The sequence below is a fragment of the Embiotoca jacksoni genome, unplaced genomic scaffold, assembly GCF_022577435.1.
Source record: "Embiotoca jacksoni isolate LCO1_2020_lvr unplaced genomic scaffold, fEmbJac1.0.p SCAF_6, whole genome shotgun sequence".
NCBI classification, from domain to species: Eukaryota; Metazoa; Chordata; class Actinopteri; family Embiotocidae; genus Embiotoca; species Embiotoca jacksoni.
Genome location: NW_027185414.1, coordinates 20,693,612 through 20,717,704, shown reverse-complemented (window position 1 = coordinate 20,717,704; position 24,093 = coordinate 20,693,612). Strand labels below are relative to the sequence as shown.

The 24,093-nt window shown below is 42.9% G+C and overlaps 3 protein-coding genes across 24 annotated transcripts in view; 2 read left to right on the top strand and 1 right to left on the bottom strand.

The window, feature by feature from the left end:
• baz2ba (bromodomain adjacent to zinc finger domain, 2Ba) overlaps positions 1-5,912 on the top strand; it is a 68,049-nt gene extending 62,137 nt beyond the window's left edge. For 8 of the 17 annotated variants that reach the window (XM_069174554.1, XM_069174553.1, XM_069174560.1 and 5 more), the window contains 8 exons: positions 230-385; positions 620-780; positions 885-1,216; positions 1,778-1,913; positions 2,015-2,161; positions 2,777-3,078; positions 4,182-4,325; positions 4,494-5,912. In XM_069174554.1, the coding sequence (XP_069030655.1) occupies positions 230-385; positions 620-780; positions 885-1,216; positions 1,778-1,913; positions 2,015-2,161; positions 2,777-3,078; positions 4,182-4,325; positions 4,494-4,650 (1,535 nt within the window). In that variant the 3' untranslated portion in view covers positions 4,651-5,912. The remainder of the gene's footprint in view (positions 1-229; positions 386-619; positions 781-884; positions 1,217-1,777; positions 1,914-2,014; positions 2,162-2,776; positions 3,079-4,181; positions 4,326-4,493) is intronic. The other 9 variants (XM_069174564.1, XM_069174563.1, XM_069174561.1 and 6 more) reach the window with 4 other exon arrangements.
• An 886-nt stretch (positions 5,913-6,798) lies between these two features.
• wdsub1 (WD repeat, sterile alpha motif and U-box domain containing 1) lies at positions 6,799-20,332 on the top strand. 5 transcript variants are annotated; one of them, XM_069174527.1, is made up of 13 exons: positions 6,799-6,850; positions 7,871-8,302; positions 8,970-9,157; positions 12,063-12,149; positions 12,819-12,912; positions 13,658-13,691; positions 13,817-13,857; positions 15,678-15,784; positions 15,905-15,922; positions 16,371-16,397; positions 16,772-16,951; positions 18,363-18,497; positions 18,903-20,332. In XM_069174527.1, exons 2-13 carry the CDS (start codon positions 7,905-7,907, stop codon positions 19,052-19,054), a joined length of 1,461 nt encoding a protein of 486 aa, XP_069030628.1. In that variant the 5' UTR covers positions 6,799-6,850; positions 7,871-7,904; the 3' UTR covers positions 19,055-20,332. The 5 variants fall into 5 exon arrangements, with proteins under 5 accessions (XP_069030628.1, XP_069030631.1, XP_069030633.1 ...); XM_069174528.1 differs by having other exon boundaries at positions 6,806-6,850; positions 7,865-8,302; XM_069174529.1 differs by lacking the exon at positions 6,799-6,850 and adding an exon at positions 6,866-7,126.
• The window catches only part of LOC138213433 (protein TANC1-like), a 37,168-nt gene continuing 33,004 nt past the window's right edge, over positions 19,930-24,093 (bottom strand). For both annotated transcript variants that reach the window (XM_069174525.1, XM_069174526.1), the window contains 5 exons: positions 24,052-24,081; positions 23,876-23,967; positions 23,639-23,785; positions 22,536-22,636; positions 19,930-22,410 (listed from right to left, as the gene is read on the bottom strand). In XM_069174525.1, the coding sequence (XP_069030626.1) occupies positions 21,036-22,410; positions 22,536-22,636; positions 23,639-23,785; positions 23,876-23,967; positions 24,052-24,081 (1,745 nt within the window). In that variant the 3' untranslated portion in view covers positions 19,930-21,035. The remainder of the gene's footprint in view (positions 22,411-22,535; positions 22,637-23,638; positions 23,786-23,875; positions 23,968-24,051; positions 24,082-24,093) is intronic.

Below are 24,093 nucleotides of genomic sequence, written 5' to 3'. Positions count from 1 at the left end.
TTTTTTTTTTTTTTTTTTTTTTTATAAATATAAAAGTATTCACCTGCCGGAAAATATTTCATCAGCCTGACGAATCCAAGATAATTGAATCAGTCAATGCTCTGCTCTTCTGTACACAAATGTATTAGGCTGTAACATACATAAACTAAGTAAATGAAGCACCTTCTCACATTGATGTGTGTGTTTCGTGTCTTTTAGCTCATGTGCCTGTTTGTGCTCTTTGTTCCAGAGATGCTGACAGGTTGGTGGCGGGTGTCTGACATCGAAGAGCTGAGGGCTCTGGTCAACGCTCTCCACAGCCGAGGAATGAGAGAGAAGGGCCTCCAGAGGCAGATGCAGAAATACCTGGAGATCATCCCCCAGGTCTGCACCAAACACAGAGACGGTAAGTCTATCGAAACTTCTTCTGAGCACATAATCACTGTGTGTAGTGACAGATTTGTGTTCTGTCTCTCAAATTTAGAAGCTTGTCCTTAATAATCCCTTAATAGACTGCTAATACTGAATTATTTATGTTTGAACATGAATATCTGTGCATGTTTGGCTACATTACTCAAATGTTTACCTGCATTAGTGTGTATGTGTGTGACTTCATGGCTGACTGATGTCATACAACTAGTGGCCATGATCGAGCTCCGTGAGCTGGAGGAGAGCCAGGTCAGTGTGGAGTCGGTGCGGGGCTGGTGTGTTGAAGAGCAGGCGATGGAAATGGACATCGCCGTGCTGCAGCAGGTTGAGGAGCTGGAGAGGAAGGTCACTGCAGCCAGCCTGCAGGTCAAGGTAAAATAACAAGACAAATCCCTGGCTAGATACTTTGTAAGGAGTTTCAGCATGTGGATTGATGTGATCAGAGGCCAAAAGACTGAAAAGCTAATGTCCTTCAGCAGGGCTGGACATATCCGGACCCTCAATCCGAGCGGGAGGACCTGGTGTATTACGAGCACAAGCCCCTCACCAAATCAACGCCAGCATCAGCAAACGCGGGAGACAAGGAATCCAAGGAGCACCCGGAGGAGCGGGGGGAGAAGGGCGGGGTGATGCGTCACCCGGACAACCCGCTGGACATAGCAGTGACACGTCTGGCCGATCTGGAGCGCAACATCGAGAGAAGGTACCTGAGGAGCCCCTTAGGTACCACCATTCAGATCAGGCTGGATAATGTGGGTACGGTCACTGTCCCTGCCCCCGCCCCATCCACTAGTGCTGACAGGGAAGGGTAGGTCATTTCTCCAACCAAAGCTCCCCACTCTCCCACTGAGACCCTTTCCTCTCTCTGTGTGTGCTTTATGTTTCCCATACCACTCAAACAGTGAGGGTCTTTGCTGCTTTCACAGCAGATCGTCGTGGTGGCTTGTTGCATTTGTGTCTGTTTGTTTTTTTTGGTCTTGTGCAGTTTTAGGTGGGCGGGGCTCTACTCAGTTTCATTTTCTGTACAGGCATTGTTTACTGGCATTTTTGTTTCTGCAGTCATCTGCATGGTGTTGTGCATCAGTAACTTCGGTTATGGGCATACTCTCACTATTCAGTATACACTTACTCTTTCTGCATGAGCGTCCCCTTAACATGACAGAATTGGTGTGTACCCCTCCCCAGCACCCTACACCTCCCAAATCCTCATGCCTGTCTCTGCACAGCTGGAGCTCTTTATGGTCTGCTGTTCTGTTGGCGCCATGTTCAACTGATACAGCTTTACTACTTTGTGTGTGTAAAGAAGCCCGCATATTCACGTATGTGCGTGCGTTTATGATTCTCATCGCCTTCTTTTGCCTTCTCGTAGTGGCGAGGAGGAGGTGGCCCACGGCATGAAGGTGTGGAGGAAGGCCCTGGGCGAAGTGCGTAGCGCCGCCCAGCTCGCCATGTGTATCCAGCAGCTGCAGAAGTCTATCGCCTGGGAGAGGTCCATCATGAAAGTGGTGAGAGAATAAAACCGCAACATGTCTCCTCCCGACTGATTAAAAACAAACTCAATTCAGAAAGTGCACACTTGTTGTTAATGGACCCACTTGTTCTGTAGTACTGTCAGATGTGCAAGAAGGGGGATAATGAGGACCTCCTCCTGCTGTGTGACGGCTGTGACAAAGGCTGCCACACTTACTGTCACAAACCCAAGATCACCAGCATCCCAGAGGGAGACTGGTACTGCCCAGCCTGCATATCCAAGGTATCAGAGCCTTTTAATGTGACCCGTCATCGTCCCACAGTGGATCACTTGAAAGAATAAAGTCAGTCTATATTGTTTATATAGAATGAATAAATGTCAGTACAGATATTTCTGCATTAAAGCTGCCGATGGAGAATGTTTGTACCATTATTTGCTTAAATTCCAACACTTTTTTCGCTCAGGAGTTCTTTATGAATGATTTTTTTTCAAAGTAGAAAGGTGAAAGGTCTCAAGAGCAGAGAGATGGAGGTGTACAGTGTACAGTATGTACGTTGTGCATCTCAACCAGTAGGACTCCTCTTGATCAAAGAAGTCTCATCAACTGCTGGGATTTTACATTTCCCCCTTAAGTTTTATTACGCTTCCTCTTCAGTTTTACTGTCTGCGGCATGGATTTGGCATTTGTCCCATTAAGTGACAATAAAACTCATAAGTCATATTCATAGAAGCTGCATAACAACAGATTTTATAGCAAGCAGTGAAGGAAATAGACAGCGGTGGTGTTAGATATGACAAATTGATCTGGTATTCTTAAAAAGGCCAGTATGAGTATGGTAAATCTGTCTGTACTACCAATTTGAATTGCACATAACCTTTGGAAATTTACCTTTGCAGGCAAGTGGTCCATCCCCCAAAAGCAAAAAGCCTCCAGCTAAACCGGTGGCGTCGAGCGGAGGGGGTGGAAAGAAAGGCGGAGAGGCGAAGAAGAACGGGAAGCAGGCGGGTAACGGGGAGGTGTCGGAGGACGACTCGGCCAGCGCCAGCGGCACGCCCAAGAAGGGAGCGAAAGACGCCAGCAGGAAGAGGAAAACAGAGGAGAGTTCAACTGCTCCGACAGCAGCCAATCAGGAAACCCCTGTGTGTGTGAAGCGAGCCAAGACGGCTCGAGACAACAACAGGGACCTGGGACTGTGCAGGTATGAGCCGCTGGCTTGCTCGTACTTGTATTTCTGTTGAATTCTTCTTTTATGCATCATCTTCTTTGAAATATTTGCTCAGTAGCTGCCATCTGCTTTAGAGAGCTGACGTGTTCTCACCTTCAGATGTGGTTGAAACCAGAAACCTTTTGTTAAAAAGCAAATTTTTACTTTGCCACCAGCATTAAAAGTTACATAGTTTTTATTAGTGGTACTTTTCAGCACAAAGTGAGTTACAAGCCTGTTTAAAGTTAAGTGATAAAAACACTGAAGACCTTTAAATGCTAGTTAAACCTCTATTAACACATTATTTAGCCACTTGGGGGCAGCAGAAACAACCTGAGATTATTATTCACTTTTTTGTTGGTATGGCACTCTTGTTAGCAAACATTTTGGTCGCAACATGATCTCGCTTTAATCTTGATTTTTATCCAAAAGCAACTGGTTTTCTTGAGGTTTTTTTTGAAGACGTTTCATCTCTCACCCAGAAGGCTTCTTCAGATCGGACTGACTGGAGGGCAGTTCCAGGTTTGAGCTTCCTGTGGAGTTGTTTAACACCTTCAGAGTCTTAAAGTTGTTGAGGTCACGTCAGACCCTGGAAAAAGAAGCTTTTGGATGAAAACCCAGATTGATGACTGAGAACCTTCACAGACATGATCTCACTTTCCTTTAGCTCTGTTTTTGTTCTTTGAAATATGCGGGTCTTCAGCTGCTAACTGCTCCTCTGTGTTCACCAGTTTGCCACCAGCTTTGTCTTGCTGCTGTTGTGTCCCGAGCAGGTAGCAGACAGGGAGGTTTTAAAGCTTTTTGCTGAAAACAGATAGATGCTGTGTCCCAAAATGAGAACCATAACAGTCCCGTTGTAAGTCATAAAACCAAAACAACGAGCTGTAAGAAGCTACTCACCCTTCGGGGAGCTGAGTGACCCTTCACATGTTTGCGTTTGGTCCATTGTCAATATAAAAATGTTGATTATCGCTGCTTAAAAGGAAGAAGTTATAAACTTTCCGGTGAAAAACAACACTGTATTAAATCCAAGGCTTTTCTCTCAAAAATCAAATTCTTGGTCTGAGTCTGTCTGTGTGTGTTTGTGTATCCAACAGGGTACTCCTTGCTGAGTTGGAGCGGCATCAGGATGCATGGCCTTTTCTCACTCCTGTCAACCTGAAATCGGTCCCTGGCTACAGGAAGGTCATCAAGAAACCGATGGACTTCTCCACCATACGTGAGAAGCTTGTGAGCAGCCAGTGAGTTCCCATCGCTTCTGTTTGTTCTTTTTCTGCGAAAAGCCTTCAGGGCCTCCGCACAGAATTTAAAGTCAGAGTGGAAATAAGTCTTAGTTGCAATACACAATGTGATGTATCAGCTTTTTGTTAGATGTACTTTCTGAGCTGAAGATTTTCTTTTCATTGCAGGTATCAAAACCTGGAGACTTTCATCATTGATGTCAACTTGGTCTTTGATAACTGTGAAAAATTCAATGAAGACAATTCAGACATTGGTCGAGCTGGTCATAACATGAGGAAGTTCTTTGAGAAGCGCTGGACTGAGCTTCTGAAACAAACAAACTAAAAGTCTGTACTCTCCCCATTCAACTTTTCATATTTGGAGCACCAGGTTTTACTTTTATTTTCTGATGGAGAATGCGACTTTGCAGGATGGAGGAAGAAGTCGGCTCCTTGATAAGGAAACCGGGGTGTGCTTAAGAGAGATATCACCTTGAAAAAAAAAAAGTTGTTACATGAGGTGCGCTGGATTTATTACAACAGGGATATAAGCCCCAAAGAGTCCCAGAGAAATGGGGTGTCCTAGTGCAATACCATTCCCTGTCTCAGAACACTGCACTGAATGAATCCTCAAATGTCACTGCGCTAGAATACTTTCCACTACTTTGTAAATAGTCTTTTGTTATTTAATCGTATTATAGTGAATGTATTTAATTTTGTAATAATTATTTATGAATCAAGGTCCACTTCATTTTCTATGAAAAGGAGGAATCAGCTGAACTGCTTTGAATTAAAAAAAAAAAGGAATGTGTCTTTGTGTTATAATTTTTCTCCCAAATATCAAACCAAGCCAAGAAAAAAAAACTTGTTTACACTGTTCAGTGCTTTGGGACATCAGAGGACTGTATTCATTTGTTCAAACTGTAAAACTGCATTTATTTACAGGAACAGCAGAGGAACAGTTAGACAATGGTGATTCATGTGTATATACTGTTTATTAATGTCAATATTATGTCTTGTTTGGAACGATGTGTAAAAATTGTTTAAGAATATTAAGATATTGTTTATGCCTTAGAATGATTGTAGCATTCTATTTTAGTGAACGTGATGAAAACATTATCATAAATATTGTTTGTACAGTATATACATATCCTCTGCAAACACTGTGGTATCCTTAATCTTGGTAGTGCCTACCCTTCCAACAGGGGCATGTAGGGGATGTTATTGTTTTTAGTTTTCATTCTTATGACAATTTTTTTTTTTTATATGATTTCAATCCAACAAGGCCTCCAAAGTTGGACAGTGACACAGAAATCATTCCTCACCATAGCAGAAAAAAAAGGAACAACAAGCATTCAGTTATGCTTCCATAAAGCATTTCCTCGTAATCTGCCACAATACAGAGGACCTAAGGCCATTTGTAACCACTGTGTTGAACCTTGCTGTGTGTTGTGGCCTGATGGAGGCAGCTAGATTTTTTTGTACCCAAGTCAAAAGTACTTGAAGTTACTTTATTTAAGATATTGTGGAATAAAAGTATCATTCTTTTGTAGGAGCTTTATTTTTCACTAGTGTGTGGCACGGACCTATTAAAAGGATGTTTTTCAATGTACGTGACTTAAACTTGTTTTATTTCAATTCCATCCGAACGGCCTTTGATAAAAGGCGATTTGATAGATCGGTGGTTTTAATCCACGTGATCATTTCAAAGTCGAAATCCCAAAATATCCATATATGATCACAAATATGAGCAAGCTTTGTCAAGCTTAGTCGTGGGAAGTTCATGGAAGGTTTGCCCTTTATCTTAACTCTACAGTAGCTCCCTCAATGCAAATAAATGACTAGACTGGTGCTAAAATTTAAGCTTATAAACTACAAGATCCTGAAAAAGTTAATCAAAATAATGCAAATTCCAAAATGGAAGTATTGCAGATGAATGATTAACAAAAACAGCAGTTTGACAGGTTTGCTTGAAACCTGCAAAAAAAAATAAAAAATAGTCTCATAACTTAATCCAGGCACTACACTGGCAGTAAAATGACTGAAGTATGGTAAACAACATTTATTTTTAAAAGATGACATATGCTTCTATAGTTTAGGGTAGTCTGTTGTATGACAATGCCTCGTATTTTATAAACTGATCTCATGTTTTGTCAGTCTGTAACTGTACTAACCTGAAAAGTAACCAGTAGCTAAAGCCGGTCAAAAATAATGGTTAAATACAGAAGCACCGAATGGACACTCCTGCAGTACAATTCATCCAGAGGTGTAACACGTTTAAAACCAATGAGTCATGAATACTCTTGCAAAAGCTGAACAGGCAGATTGATGAATTCAAGGTAACCACAGACACAAAACCCGTCCAGTTTACAAGAAGTGTAATTACACATAATAAAACGTACTATTATTATTATTAATCTTCAGAGATATTCAAGTTATTACTTATTACTACACAAGGGGGCGACGCAGCCTGCATTACGTCACGGTCAGCTGATCGACGAGGAAGTAAACAACCGTGAAGTTAGCGGACGGCAGGACGGAGAAAGGTAAGGGAAGCCGCCGCCGCCGCAGTAACACCGAGCTGACATTACAACCGGACTTCTTTCTTCCTATTTGAAGTCCCGGTTTGTTTGTTGAGCTGTGTCGTGTGAATAATATTCGGTATTTAACGTGAAGTAGGAAGTTGCTTTTCGACTGTGACGCTACAAGCATGTGGTTGTTTTGAGCCCAGGTGTGTCGGTGAGGTGAGCTCATGAAGACAGTCCGCGTTGAGGAGCAAAATCACGGACAACTATTACGTTTTGAACCTGAACGAGTCGTTTGTAAGCTCCGATATTCCTCCATTATGCTTCAACATTAGCTGCAGATAGCTTTCTGATGCTGCAGACTTTCCGGTCAGACTCCAAAAAAAAAAAGGGTCTCAATGATGGTTTACAGGAAGTTTGGATTTTCTGAAGAGTTGACTAAAGAGATAAAAGATCAAATTGTATCCTCATTTAACCTGCTTAAATCCCCAATAAAGAAAACAAACTAACAGTGACGAGCAGGCCTAATTTATATTTAAAGACCTGTGGTCTCAGCTGTGTAAACAAAACCGTTTTTAGACAGATGTTCTAACATTGTGTGTTGCTGCACTTCAATTAAAATGACAGAAATAGTAAAAAAAAAATAATAATAATTATAATTCTTATAGTTTCTAAAAAAAAAAACCAAATAATCCATTCACAATGCAAATGCTGGGCATTTTGCTTGTACAAGAACTTGTGAGTTTATCAGCTCACTCACCTGCTGTTTCCGCTCTGATGCTGATTTGGGTACTTGTCAGCGTTGACAGCTCTGTCCTGGTAAACTGCCGCAGAGCATCCATTTCATCACTCAACATTCACACGTTTTCTTAAATGTCGTGCTAATAAACAGGAACGGAAGTCATTTTTAAGCTGCTGCTGGGTTCAGGTTTTTGGAAGTAAAAAAAAAAAATAATAAAAAAATGCCTTTTTCACCTTTGCATGCTGATTTGATTGTTTTCATTCTCTCTCTCTCTGTGTGTGTGTGTGTGTAAGCTTTAGAGCTCGGACTGGACACGACTTTCCTGCTCTCCAAATGACGTCTCTAATCTGCACTTTACAAGACCATCAGGACGATGTCAACTGGTGTGCCTTCTCAGCCAAACTGTTGGCCACATGTTCTGGGGACAAAACGGTCCGGCTATACAACACCCGGGACTTCTCAGAGCTGCCTTTCTCCCCGCTGTCGGGACACGGCTACGGCATCCACTGCTGCTGCTTCAGCGCCTGCGGACAGTTCCTGGCGTCGTGCTCCACGGATGCCACCACGGTGGTCTGGTGTACGGTCACGGGGGAGATCGAGGCCGTCCTGGAGCATCCCGGTCGCAGCCCCGTCAGGACCTGTGCGCTCTCTCCTGACTCGCTCCACCTGGTTTCCGGGGCTTCTGATGGCACTTTGGCTCTTTGGGATTTCCCCTCCAAACAACTGCGCAGGTTCAATTATAGATGTTTTCAGAACGAAGTGATCTGCGGGTCAACAGGAGAAAAAAAAACACCCATTTTGATAATAATTAGTTAATTACTTCGGTTATTTACAAGCAAACGCGTTTGTCTCTGTTGTAACTATTAATATAATAAATGTAATGCATTTGCATTATTTTCTGACATTTTATAGGGTTAGGGTTACAAAATCAATTGATAGATTGAGAATTGTTAGCATAACTGATAATGGAAATAATGATTGTTTATTGGGCTTACAAAGTGTGTAGTCTTTAAAAGAAGCATCATCCAATTTCAGGAGTTTGAGTTTTTGACTTTTGTTCAGATCAAACAAGTAATCTGAAGACATTTCTTTGGGCTTTAAGAAAATTTGGGCCCTTTTCACTAAGTTTAAAAAACATTTTTTTTTAGACTAATTCATGAATCATGTGCTTCCTATTAATCAATAGGACTACTATCTATATTGATAAACAGCACAGTTGTCTTATATCTCGACAAACTGAGCTGAAACATGAACGTAAACAACTGTCCCCACCAGTTCCATGACTTTTTAGTTGCTCCGTCCCATCCACTTCCCTGCGTTATTGTTATACTTGGCCAATGGCGAGCTGAACTGCAAACCCAACTGCTAACGCAGCTGCTGTTGGTTGTGTTTGTGAAGGACCGGGGCCGTGAATGACACAACGATGGTGGCCTGCGCCTTCAGCCCCTGCAGTCAAGTGTTTGTCAGCGGCTCCACCTACGGAGACCTGCGTCTGTGGGACCTATACATGAACCAGCTGCACGCCGAGAAGAACGCCCACGACCTGGGAGTCTCCTGCTGCACCTTCGACCCCACCATCCTCAGCGGTGAGAACCACGGTTGTGCATTTAGCAGCTGTTCTGTGGCACACGGCTCAGTCAGGTGTTTCCCTGCAGCGTCTTCGAGGAAGACTGAAATCTAAATGACGTGCGGTGCATCCGGAAAGTATTCGCAGCGCTTCACTTTTTAGACATTTTGTTATGTCACAGCCTTATTCCAAAATGGATTAAATTCATTTTTTTCCTCAAAATTCTACACACAATATCCCATAATGACAAAGTGAAAATAGTTTGTTTCAAATTTTTGCAAATCTATTAAAAATAGAGAATGAAAATATAACGCGTACATAAGTATTCACAGCCTTTGCTCAATACTTTGTTGAAGCACCTTTGGCAGAAATTACAGCCTCAAGTCTTTTTGAGTATGATGCTACAAGCTTGGCACCTATTCTTGGGCAGTTTCTCCCGTTCTTCTTTGTAGGACCTCTCAAGCTCCATCAGGTTGGATGGGGAGCGTCGGTGCACAGCCATTTTCAGATCTCTCCAGAGATGTTCAATCTGGTTCAAGTCTGGGCTCTGGCTGGGCCACTCAAAGACATTCACAGAGTTGTCCCGAAGCCACTCCTTTGTTATCTTGGCTGTGTGCTTTGGGTCGTTATCCTGTTGGAAGATGAACCTTCGCCCCAGTCTGAGGTCCAGAGTATTTTGTTTCTCATGGTCTGAGAGTCTTCAGGTCTCGGAGGTTTACAGACAATTCCTTGGACTTCATGGTTTGGTTTGTGCTCTGACATGCACTGTCAACTGTGGGACCTTATATAGACAGGTGTGTGCCTTTCCAAATCATGTCCAATCAACAGTTGTAGAAACATCTCAAGGATGATCAGTGGAAACAGGATGCACCTGAGCTCAGTTTTAGTGTCATGGCAAAATCTGTGAATACTTATGTACATGTGATTTTTTTTTTTTTTTTCCTTTTTTTTTTTTTAAATAGATTTGCAAAAATTTAAAAAAAAAAACTTTTTTCACGTTATCATTATGGGGTATTGTGTGTCGAATTTTAAAAATTAATTTAATCCATTTTGGAATAAGGTTGTAACATAACAAAATATGGAAAAAGTGAAGCGCTGTGAATACTTTCCGGATGCACCGTATTTATCAGTACAGATTTTCACACAAACCTGTAACATTAATCTGATTATTTAAAACTTTGACAGAGATGTTTGCCGAGGCAGTTCATTTCACAATTTAATAATTAACTTCCTTATCAAATAAGAAAGGAACAGTAAATATAAGATCCATGATCATTACATTTTGACAGTAATTTCCTGTTTAAGGAGCGTTTGTGGGATCTAGTGGCATCTGGTGGTGAGGTTGCAGATTGCAACCAACTGACCACCCCTCCCGCCCTTACCAGTGTGTAATTAAATAAGTACAATCTTATTGATAAAGCCCCTTTTCAAACAAAGTTACAAAGTGCTGCACAGGACAAACAGAAAAAAGACCCAACATATGTTCATAACAATATACACAAATATGAAATATTCAAAGCCAGATTTGCAGGAAGAAACGTTTTTTTTTTAAAGCAGCACACGGACAGCTGAAGGACCTCTCTAGAGTCAGCGTTTGGTTCGTCCCTTCTGGGCTTCTGAACTTCATGGAAGAAGACCTGATTTCTCTGTAGATATGAAGGGCTCGTTCTGAGCTCACAAAATCACAACGATTCTCAGTTGGATATACACCAGTGAAAACATAATTATGAATATTTTATTCCATTTCTCCGAATAGATCCTCCTTAATGCTACACACTGAACCTTTAATTAAACTAATCTGAATGAATATTAAATTATAATGAATAGAAATAAGAGTCAGCTCTAGATGAAACTGGTGTGCTGATACTTGCTTTTGCATTGCTGCCAACATATACAGTGATACCACTCAGCCCACTGCTCTTACATAAAGTTGATTTGTACAGCAGCTCTCAACAGCAGCATAAATCAAAGTGCTTTAAATAAAACATTAAAGGTGTCAAGATAAAACGTGAAAGCAATGTAAGACAAAATATTTTTTTTTTTTTTAATTTTGATAGTCATAAGAAAAAAGAGGTAAATAGAAAAAAGATAATAATATAAAAAAAAAATACACGAGTGAAGGTAACAGTGCAGTGTAATGAATTACTTTTTGATTTAATAAAAGGCTCCAGTAAACAGAGAGGTCTTCAGCCTTGATATAAAAGAACTGCGGGTTGAACCTTTATAAACTTACAGCAGTATTTCTAAATCAAATCTTTGACAGACAGGAAGCCTGTGAAGATCTGAGAGCCGGAGTGATGTGATCTGTTTTCTTGGTCTTAGTGAGGATTCGAGCAGCAGCTGTCTGATCGATTTTTTTTTAGAGACCTGTAAACACAACTTTACAGGAGATAAACACACGGACAAGTTTTTCCAAATGCTCTTGAGACATAAGTCCTTTATTCCCCGATGTTTTTCAGGTGATAGCAGGCTGACTTTGTAATTGTCTTAATGTGGATTTTAAAATTCAGCACTACACCAAGATGTCTTGCTTGGTTTGTCACTCTGAACTTTACAGATTGAAGCTGAGCACTAACTTTTCATCGCTCTCCTTTGTCTCCAGTAATATTTACTTTAGTTTTATCTTTTTTTTTTTAATCAAAGAAAACTCTGCATGTCAGTCACCTTTTTAAAACAAAGCGTCATCACTTCCAGAAGATTAAGGTGGAAGTAAACGAGGGGACATGACTTCAACAATGACATTTCCAAAGGTTTGGCCAGATCCCATTCGTGGATTCAGTGATGTTGTGTGATGAAGAGACCGGTGGATCAGAGCTGCTCTGTTTGGACTTCATAGCATCGACCTCTTACACCAAGGCTGATATGTCTTTTTGTGAAAGATTGAGTCTTTGTGTGTTTAATTGTGTTCATTTTTCGTCTTTCAGGTGGTCAAGTCGTGCAGTTTCGTCTGGCATCCTGCGGGCAAGACAGTCACCTGAAGATATGGGCGATTAACAAGTTCAGCTCCGGAGGTAGAGAGACATATTGTTATGTAGTGGGAGATTTCTCTCTTATTTATTTCACATGACCTCTCTTGAACCTCTTTTGAATATTAGCGTAGATAGTTTATCCACGTGTACTGTTCTTTTGTTGCACACCTCATGTAATGACTTCCAAAGTGTCTGCTCTCTGGATAATTCGAGGCACATCACTCTCCACAGATAGTAGTTTAGACCACAGACAAGGGTGAGGCCGAGTATTGATGTGTGCAGCTCCCTTAGAGGCACAACAAGTCATTTGTGATAAATCAGCACCAATAAATCAAGACAAATCACTGCTGCTGCCAAATAAACATACATTATATTTTACACTAATCGTTAGTATCTGGCAATCAAAGCCCCTTTTGTTCTGCTGTAAAGAGCTTGTACTTGTTCTCACACTTAGCAGATTAAATGCTCTCATTTTACTGCATTCGACTTTTCATACTTTCTTTCTACCACCGGCCAACTTGAAAGGTCTTTTCTTCACTTCTTTTGTGGATTTCTATCATTGTGACATCCCTCTCAGCGTCATCCCATCTTAGTCCCGTAACAGTCCAATCTGCTGTATGTTTTATCTTTTTGTTTTGACGTTGCTCAGTTGTAATATTTGACTGGTCTGTGTGTTTACACTGTAACCTCAGCTGTTCCTCTCTCTTGCAGCCTATAAGATGCAGCTGCTGCACACGTTAACGGGCCAGTTGGCTCCAGTCCTCTCCTGTTCGTACTCCTCTGATGGGCAGATGCTTGTGTCTGGGTAAGATCTTCAGTCTATGAAAGCACACTGGCTATTTTTGTATATTTTAGCCTCCACCTGACATTTACAAAGCGCACCATAGGCTTTTAGATTTATCTCCTGTTTCGTCGGCAGCGATTGTCTGCTGTTTATGTCAGTGTTTTATGAAAATCTTTTTGATCATCTCATCTTTACTCTCTGTCTCAGTCGTGTTATTATTGCATGGTAATGTGGAGCTTTTGAGGAATGACGGTGACTGTCACTGCAGCTGGATAAATGCAGATATCTCAAACTTCCCGGTACACTTTGAGATCAGCTGACACAAAGCTTTTATGCAGATTGCATTTAACGGGCTAAAACATGAAAAACCGCCTGCATGTTCCTTTAATCCACAAATTTAAATGTCAAACCATCTTGATTTCATCCAGAAAATTCACAGCTGCACGCCATCTAAAAATCTACATTTTTACATTATTCTCTTGATCTTAAATAGATCAGTGTCCATGTTTTGATCTATTTAACATCAAGAGTTTGCTGTAAAATATAGATTGTTTGCTTGCCTGGACGTTTAGTAACTAGGCCACACGCTGCACAAATAAACAGCGCAGTACCTGAGCGGAGCCACTAGGGGGAGACATGGATCGCTTCATTCCTCAATGACTGATATTGGATCTGAACTGATCTGAATATACGGTACTGTACCAAGTAGTTGGCTCATTACATCACCGCTCACATAATTACAATCTTATCTTTTTACTTCCTTCAGCTCTGTGGACAAAAGTGTGACAGTCTACGATGCTGTAAGTACCTTTCATCTTCGTCCATTTATTGAGAAGTATTGGCTTTGACACGAGACTGACGTTGTATTCTGCTCTGTTCAATACAAAGAGCTCTTCTTTTGTTTTGTGCTCCACTTTGTCTGCAGAAAAATGCAGTTTTGCTTTACACACTGAACCAGCACGAGAGGTAAGTATTCATTGATTTATGTGGTTCATTTTACCTGATGTCTTCATAGAAAATAAGCACGACTTCGTAAAAGTCCCAAAACAAATATATTAATTTCTCTCGCGACTTGTCAGATGGAATATTTTGTGTGTGCTGTATTATTCAATGATATAATTGAACAATCTCTCCCATATTTGTATCTCGGTCATATTGTTAAATTGATCTATGGTGGTTTTCACTTTTAAAAGACCAAGAAGTTACAACCTCATACTGAGATCTTGAATATTTAAAATCCATATATATATTGCCAAAATTATAAATTCTTTTCTTCTGTTACACCTCCAAACAAATCAACAGTGTGAGAAACAATGAAACTTATCTTCATGTCGTTTTGAAAAACATGGAGAAATATTATAACATGTTGATAGAAATGCTGTGGCCATTCTGGCAATAATAATTCGGTCCCTTTTGCCGACCCTTGTTTATGCTCCACTGCTTTGTGCAGAATTCCCTTAAAAAAAAAAAAAAAAAGGTCTTCCACGCAGTTTCTCCAGCACGTGGTAGCAACGTTTCTGTTTACAAACACGCACACGTTTCGGTCTCTCTTTAATAACAGTGTTTTTTTTCAAGAAAGTTCACTGCGGCTAACTCGGGTGTTGCTTCTATATTTGACATTTCTGGACCCATCTAGTTTTGTACTTCACTGAATTCCTCAGATAACTTGAAGGGATGAGGCGTCAGACCGAGACACACTTTTATTTAGTTTTCGATGCCACCAATTCCTCAGTCACGTAAGACTTTGGCAGGAAGTAGCCGAGATGGATTGTGTAGCATCGCGGTCACCACACGTGTCTCTCTGCAAACTTTAAGAAGAAGGCAGGACCACTTCCACCACAGCTCTCCCCCCCCCCCCCGCCCCCCCCCCCCCCCGTACACATACGCACCGCATTTAAGCCGCAGATGAATGATCACACTTCCAAGCTATTTATACTTTGAATCCAGCCACCTGTGTTTGAAAGGCAGCGGGCTCCTTTCACGGGGCGAATGAAAGTCATTTTGGAAAATCGGTAACCGAAGTGGAGGCAGGCGAGGCGAGTCGAGGAAACGTGGATAAATGGTGCAAAAAGTAAATGACGTTTCTTTTTCAGCGCTCCACAGAAATGCCTCCAGGAAACTCAATTGACTTTAAACAAACTGATAATGTGACATTGTGAGAGTGACTTGAGGTCGGGTGGGTGCTTTCCTTTCTCTCAGTTCCTATCGGAGGTTTTTTTTTTTTAGAAACATTGTGTGAAGCCTGCTAGCTTCTGTGGATCAACATTTCTCAGCAATCCAGCTTAGGTTTAAGAGAGATTGTCTTCATTAACGTCGCCTTGACTTTCTTGAATCGACTGAAAATTTGACTTTAATCCTCATTTAGTTCTCAGTGCAGCCTTTCGACACGGTAATCTAGCGCCGAGTTGGCCCTCTGACGGAGAACATTTCCATCACTGCTACATATTTAGGTCTCGTACGAAGCGGCGGTGCCGACCTTTTAACCCCGGAAGAGACGAACTGCAGCCTCCGATCTTTAAGCCCTTACTGCTGTGAAAAAAGGACGGAGATGTTTGGCTTTGAGCGTCAGTTTCTCAATCGGAGTCACTATTGTGTTTAAAATGACTTCTTTGAACTTACTTTTACAGATTTGGTTTCTAAAGTTTTCCATTTCCGGCCCGAATCTATTTACCTGATTGATAAATGTCTTTGTAAACATTAGTTTCTCCTTTTTTTTTTTTTTTTTTCTCTGTTATTGTACAGAGAAAATGACCCCTCGTTATTCAGGTGACTGTCCTCTCCTGCAGGTACGTCACAGCGTGCTCCTTCTCTCCGACGTCAGCGCTAATAGCTACAGGATCTATGGATAAGACCGTAAACATCTGGAGGCTGGAGGACGGATGCAGCGGGCACGGTGGGGAACAACACACGCATCATACCAACAGAGTAACCAGTAGATATATTTTGGTGATTAATTACATTTAGTCTTTTTCGTGTCTCTCCTTCTTTACTGCACCTCCTGTCCGATGGGAAGGCGGCAAGTCGTTGCCGGGTCAGTTTCCTTTTTTTTAATCTTTTGAGATTTGACGGTGAATAACAGCAAACAGGACTCAGCAGTCACGTGTCATCTTTTATTTCTCCTGTCTTTATTCCGTTTTCCTGCTCTGCAAACCAGAAAATCTGTAGAATATCTTTAAATGCTTGATATATTTTCTGTTGAATATGGCTGTTTAAATAGTTACAGTGTCCTTTGTTGTCAGTTAAATCTCCAGCAGTCCTGTTAGATGAGTTGCACCTGAATACTGGTGGCTCATCCTTCAGATTTCCTTTTCAAACTTGCTTCATCTGCTGAAAACGGACACAGGTGTTGTGTACAAGAGTGCTCTCATTTCCTTCATCAACTCTTCAGTCTCAAGTGTCTCAAGTTTACCCAAAGATTGCACCGGGTCTCTCATGTTTACCGTTCCCTTTTCTTTTCTTTTTTTTTTTTTATGTTTCAGAGGAGTCTGCGCAGACACCAAGTGAAGGTAGAAAGAAAGAAAATATGCCGTACTGTAAAGTGTCACCCTGAAGCACGTATGAAAAAATATCTGTAAATGAGACACAGAAAGCAGTTATTTTACCATCATTAAGAGGTGCCAAATCCAAATTTGCTCACACATTAAACTTGCACTTCTGTCTGCAAAGTACAAGCATGTCACGTTGTGTCAATGAAAATGTCGATGAAACTGCCAGACATTTATTTATATCATTCCACAAGCCGCGCCAGCCACAGCCTCCCAATCAATAATTAGTCAGCAGGATCCCGGGATCGTCTTGCATGGAGAGGGTTTTGGCTATTTTTCAGAAGGTGCTGCAGCTGTGCAGAGCTGACCGTCTTTGCTTTGACTCCCCCTCTCAGGGAGAGCCTCAGCTGGCCGATCCAAGCTGCAGGTCAGCGATTGGTCGGAGGACGACGTGTCAGCGTGGCTGTTGGAGGAAGGCCTCGGGGGATTGGTGGACAAATTCAAGGCCAACGACATCGATGGGACGGAGCTGCTCGGTCTCACCAAGGAAACGCTGGCGTCAGAGCTGCACATAGGTGAGGAAGACAAACATCACACACTGCTCAGCGGGCGCAAAGCCACTTCTTCACCCCCTCCTCCTCCCCCTCCTCCTCCCCCTCCTCTCAGAGCCCTGGTGCTTTTCTTTTGTCCGAAATGTACGAACATAAAGCCAGCCTCGTGGGTATTACACGCCTGGTGTCTTGTGAGAATGAACACGGACGTTTGTGGATTAGGGATTTTTGTACCTATTTACATGGATAAAAGGCGGCACATTAAATTAAAGTAAGGGTGAAGGAATTAATATTGATGGGGCTTTTACGCAGCAAGATTACATAATATTAGGCTTGCACCGCAAAAGCACTCAGCTTTGGGGCTTCAGCAGTTCTGACTTTAATCTGGAGCCCTTCATCAGTTACATAACCCAATCCTCAAAACAGAATTTCCCATAAGGTATAAAGTGGATTTACACCTAATATAATTAAGCCTCCTTGGTTACTTCCAAGTTGCTTTTTTTTTATTGTTAGTTTATCAGACTTTGGGTGCATTTCTGTCTTTTTCTCTGCATGAAGTGAAGCCACTCAGCTAAAGCAGGAGTGTTGCGTCGTTGATGCCAGTCTTACAGGCAGCCCAGCATTCGTCACGTAGTTGTCAGCAAATGTTTGTTGTATTGCCATGCCGTCATTTCCATCCCACAGTCGCTGTCAATCACTCCCCAGTTTACACAGCTTCAGTGCCGTGACAGCTTGTGTTCACATTGTTCTGTTTTTAGTAACACAGCATGAATCCCACCTTTTTTTCTTTTTTTTTTAACCAGAAGTAACTTAGAGAACAGTACTGAGTGGCACCATGTTTTATCCACTGCAGTGACAGACAGAGAAACAGCAATATTTTTCAACGGTGGGAGTGAAATTCAATAAGTGTGCTTTTGTTTCTGAAGAGGCAGCTTATTAAACAGAAATGTACCATCAAGTTTATCACTCGGGTCTACAAAATGTTTTGCTGCAGGCGACTCTTTGTGACATGAGAGCATTCATTTTTAAACCTTAAATCCTTCCGGTATTCAAACTAAAGTGCACTCGCTTCGTATTTAACTTTGAACTGGACAGACAGTCGGCAGACGTCGTCTCCCACCGTGTTCGCTCTCACCCACGCTCGCATTTGCCACAAATCATCTTCACGGGAGTGAAGAGTGCGAAACGCAGGGATGACAAATGCTGAAAACCTTGATATTCATATTGTTGTACATGTTAGTATTTGGGTCAGTTCAGCTTGTGACACGCCAGAGGTTTCTCTCTTTTTAATGAGAGGACATGAAGTCTTGATTGGTCTGTTTTCTCCTCTGGCACATTTCCTCACTCTCTTGTGTGTGTGCGCGCGTGTGCGTGTGCGTGTGCGTGTGCGTGTGTGTGTGCGTGTGCGTGTGTGTGTGCGTGCGTGTGTGTATAGAGTCCGTAGGCCTGCGTAGTAAACTCCTGAGGAAGGTGGAGGAGATGAAGAGTGATTCAGTGTGTTCAGGCACTCCTGATGAGTTCCTGTGTCCAATCACCAGAGAGCTGATGAGGGAGCCGGTTATTGCTGCTGGTAAGTTACGATTACAACTTTTCTATCCATCCATCTATTATCTATACCAGCTTTATCTTAAACAGAGTCATGGGGGGAGGTGGGGGGGTATCTCTGCCGACTTTGGGCGAAGGTGGGGAACACCCTGGAAAGGTCGCCAACACAGAAAGATCGCTGGAAGTAGACGAGCATTTACGCTCACATGTAGAACCACCAATTAACCTAACGTGTATGTCTTTGGACGGCGGGAGGAAGCCGGAGTACCCGGAGAGAACCCACGCAGGCACGGAGAGAACATTTAGACTCCACACAGAAAGGCCCCAGCGTTTCCTTTGAATACAAATTATGTGTCGGCATAAAAACCACGAGTGTCTGTTTCTTCATTTCTCGTATTGCGCCGTTTACTCCGTTTACTTTTCCTGACAGACGGCTACTCATATGAACGAGAGGCCATCGAGAGCTGGATCAGCACCAGGAACCGCTCCAGCCCCATGACGAACCTCCCCTTACTGACGACTCTGCTCACCCCCAACCACACCCTGAAGATGGCGATCGGCCGCTGGAGGATCAGCCACTAAGGAACGAGCCCCTAACCTGCCGTGCCCCCCCCCCCCCCCCGGTGTTTCACCTACACTAGAAACAAACAGAGCTCACATCCATCCAAACAGAGCTCACATCCATCCAAACAGCATTTCAGGTTCGGGTGTGTCTGATTTGGTCCCATTTGAGGTGTCTGCTCACGGTGGGGGTTTCCTTGGTGCCACTCATTTATAAAGCTCCATTAAGCAATTTTTTTTTTTTAATTTAAAACAACAAATCTAGATAATCTGTCAACATATTCTTATGGTCACCATCTTGGTTATCAAAAGTTCATCATGGGGATCCCAGTTTAGGCAACTAGAAGAATGCAAGTTCATTTCTCACTGTAGTCCTGGTTTGGTCAAACACTTTGATCTGTTTGTCTAAATGTTAGACTTTGTTCACAAGTCACTCATTGACTTAAGCTTCAGCTAATTTTGCTCCTGGCATATAGTTTAAAAAGTCATACAAAATGTCTGCAACAGTTCCAAAGAGCACATAAAAACAACAAGAGCATGATATTCATCAGGCTCAGTTTTCTATTGATCCCCTTACCCTTAACAAATACAAGTAATAGGTAGCTTATCTTGAAATGAGTTGCCTTCACGTACCAGTAAAGATGCTTATGAACAAAGCTAAACAAAGATTCACAATGGGATCATCAGTACCAACAACCCTTCCACGTTAGAGTTTACGGTTTCACAGTGGGTTTTAGAAATATTGCTCAATGGAGCTTTAACTGAAAATTAAAACCATAATCTGTAGGTAAGCATTAAATGTGTTTTTATAGATCGCCTGAACATTGAAGGACCTTGTTTATTACAAACTATGTGGAAAAGTGCTCGGTCGAAGTAGTTTAGGGTCTACGCGCCTGTTTGAGCTAACATTCAGCTTTTAATGAGAATAAGGAAGACATTTGTGCAATATTTAGAAATTGCAATGCCCACAGTTTTATGCAAGTAGTTTATTTTAACGGCTTGGTTAAATGTAAATTATATTTTACTGTGAAAGCAAAAGACATTTTATCAATCCGTACACACTCCAAAGCATCATTTTATGGATTATACTGTGAAAGAAGTAGATGTAGAAATGTAGTCCTCCATTCATATTTTATTATACCACAGTAATCGTGGTCACATTCTGTAATCCATAGTCTCTGAAAAGGGTATATGACAACTATGGACATATAGCAATTTAATAAGTCTCTTAATTTAATTTTTTTTTTTATCCTAGACTCTGTAAATGCTTTCTGTGTCCAAATAAACCAATAAACACTTCATATGAATATGTTCTCTGCTATGCAAAAATAAATAACATATACAGTGAATACTGAAGCAATCAATCCAATGTTAGATTATGACAAGAAGTTTCCAACAATGTCATATACAGTGCCTTTTTTTTTTTTATCAAATGTACCAAGAAAAAGAATCCCAAGTACACAAAGTAATTTCTTTCGAAGCCTGTAATGCTGACAGATAACCACTTACAGGGAAATATATACATATATATATATATGCATATATATATATATATATATATATATAATCTTCAAATATAGTGTACACCGTACAAATATAAATGTTTTTTAAAAGACACTTGACACTAGAAATGGTCATATCCTGCAACTAATAGCGTAAGGTTTTGTATATCCGTGCACAAAGCTTTTCTCTGACTTCTATATTTAATATAATAAATTAAAAGTTGAGATAATATACTAATTTTTTTTAATTTTTGTTTTTAAATCCCCTACTTAAGGTATGTCTGGTTTTCTTGAATACACTAGTGTAGCTGTATACATAAAGCCAAAGCATAGTAGCCTGAGTTGAACACCGGTTCTAGATTGTAAATGCAGTGCAGCAGCATAAATCTACAAAACAGGCTCAGGTAAGGGATCTGTTCTCACTCCAGTCTCCCTTGCTACCTTTGTGTGGGAGATAGCTTGTTGAAAACAGCCTGTATCTGTGCTTTGATGAACTATGTTCAGACGTTTGACTCTATAAAGGAGCGTTTGGGTTTTATGGGAGCCATGTGCAGAGCTGGGTTGTCTCTGGTTAGGCTCGCCTGTCTGTGCCTCCCGTCAGGGAAGCGTAGCTGGGAGGATGAGGTGCCTCTGGCCTCGCGCTGGTGGAGCCGGTCTCCGAAGTCGCGGCCCGTCTGCTGGCTGCTGGCCTGGCTTGCAGAGAGATGTTCCTGGAACGAGGCGCGTTTGAACTCACTGTTCAACCCCTGGAACTCCATGACCGACATACTGAAACTCTCCAGCCCCCCTCCTCCTCCTCCTCCTCCCTGTCGGCCCATGCCAGAGATCTGCTGGCCCTGGACTCGCACCGCTTTGTCCATGACCCCCATGAAGGGCCGGGGCTTCAGCTCAGGTTTTGTCTTGAAGCTGCCGCTGCTCTTGATGAGACACGGGGCGTCTGGCACCTGTTGCCTGCCTCCGTCTGACAGGTTCCCACTGGAGGCCTGACTGGAGCTGGAGCCCCTCGAGCCCGCCGTTCCTCCTCCGCCACCCTCCCTCCTAACCTCCATACCAGAGCCCAGAGCCAGAGCCACTCCATCCAGAGCCACGGAGTGGGTGGAGAGTCTGTCGGAGCCCCTGGAGAAACTGGAGGAGCGGGGCTGGTATATATGGTGAGGTCCAGGTGGGGAGGAGCTGTTGGGGGACATGGGGTGGTAGTGCTCAGTGGGGCTGTGCCCAGACTGTTCATTGGCTGATCCAGGGCCGATATCAATCCCCACTACGGGTGCAGGCCTCAGGGAGGTGGAGATGTGTCTTCCAGGCAGAGGACTGGAGGGGCCGCACAGAGAGAGAGGCCTGCCCCCGACTCTGCTCCCCGACTGGAGGGAGTGACAGTGGTGATGAGTCCTGCTGCCCTGGTTCTGGGTCTGCCTGCTGATGGCAGGAACCGACTCCGGCATGTCCACAAACAGCGGGTTCTGTGCGTATTCCTCTCGAGGGAAACAAGGCGACTGATCTTCTAAACCGAAGGCCACACCTCCGGGGAGAGTCCTGTTTGGAGCGTACGGATTCAGAGGCCAAAACTCTGGACTTTTCCCGCACTGCAGGCTCACCTCCTCACCTTCCTCCTTGTCTTCCTCCTTCTCTGCATCAGCCTGCTCCGCTGGGACTTGCCTCTCAAGACTTCCCTGCGAATAGACGTCCGTCTCCTCCTCCGTGGCTTGATGGTGGTGGGTGTGAGGGTCCCTGTTGTATCCCTGCGCCGTATTGTTGCTGGATGCCTTCTGATGATGTTTGCATTCCTCCTCGACCCGCGCCAGCAGGCGCCGGATCTCCCGGTTGGACGGGCTGAGTCGTGCTGCCTCGTGGAGGTCTGCCAGTGCTGCAGCAAACTGCCTGGAGAGGACAGAAGGAAAAAAAAACAAAAAAACAAAGCAACTTTAAAAATACTTCATTTACAGCCACAGAGACCCGTCCCAGTGAACGGCTGGTTCTCTCTCCTTCAAACAGCACTGTTGTACCTGCTGCTCCTCTTGGCCCGTGCTCTGGCGTAATAGGCTTCGTAGGATCTGGGTTTGAGTTCCAGGGCTTTTGTTGCAAAGTCCTCAGCTATCCCGAAGTCCTGTTTTCAGGTAGAAAAGAAAAGTGCAATTTAAATATGAGCTACAGTGCAGTAACGAATACACTCACTGGAGAGTATTTGTTTTGCAGAAATAATCTGAAGCCATCCCAATAAATACAATTAAAAAAAAAAAAAAAGCATTTGTTTGCATCTTCATTACACCGATGTGAAGATCGAAGTCTGTTTAATGAAACCAAAAATCACGCTGCAATCATTTTTATTGACCAGGAGTAGAAAGAGAGGGAGAGGAACCGGCGGAGAGCTGTTTGTTTTTGCTGCGTGATTTTCGCGCTCTCATCGTCCCTCTCAGGTGAATATTTAATGAGACCGACACATTGTGATTCTGTCCTTGAGAGCTAGGTCAAAATGGCAGCCTTGAATGTGAGATTGTGAACATTGCTGTTGAATGTTTAATGATGGTATCATGTCGTCTCCCGGCCGGGCCTTACTGCCTGCATTCTGTTATAATATGTGGATTTAGCCAGCCCACTTGCACGTCCAACTGTAAATAACCCCCCCGCCCCCTGTTGAGACACAGAGAAAGAGAGTACACTGGGTCTGCCAGAGAGAGTGACCTTATCACATCACATTATCTGCTCCATTATTCATCGGCCACAGTGACCCTAAGGATGGCATTTTTACACAGTGTGTTAGGACGTCTGTCATCGCCAGGGTGGGTTCCAAGCCTGGCTGCGGGCCACACATATCTATCTCTGCACTAACAGCACACAGTTATTCATTATGTCACCACCCGCTTCCAGGTCTTACACGTACACTCCGTTTACCGGGGAGACCTGGAATTAGACCTGAAAAGCAAAAGATATTTTTACAGCCAGCTATACCAGCGCTGACATTAACTTTTCATGTTGATACAGATAAATTATATATCTTAAGGAACTATCTACCTTGGCTCGCCATGGCCTCTTGCTGTTCCCCGGGCGTCTAATAAACCTGCCGACGTTAAATAGTGCATGAGCAGTTTGATACGGTTATGGGCCTTACATTGGATTTCCTGCGGCAGCGGGAGAGGTTCAGATAGAGGGAGACTCGCAGGTCTTTGAGCCCTTTCAGCTCTTCTCCTTGCCCCTCGCGGGGAAGCTTCCTCAGGGCGTACTGGTAACGCTGCCCGGCCTCCTTCATGCGTCCCTTCTGAGAGGCGCACGAGAACGAGGGGTTAGTTTTGACTACCGATCCGAGCTTCCTCGCAACACGCCCTCTGTAACATTAATTGCATCCCACCTTGTAAAGCATGTTCCCTTCCTCCATCAGCTTCTGCAGCAGGATGAGGAGAATGTCAGGCTTGGAGGAAGCCATGGCCCACGTAGCGTGACCTGACGGAGAGGTACAAACATTTATCTCTATGTGGTCTGTCTCGCCTCGTCTCTCCTGCTTTGTATCTTACATAAATCATGTACCTGATCGATCGTGTGGAGCTGTTCTGTAGCCTTTTGGTTGAT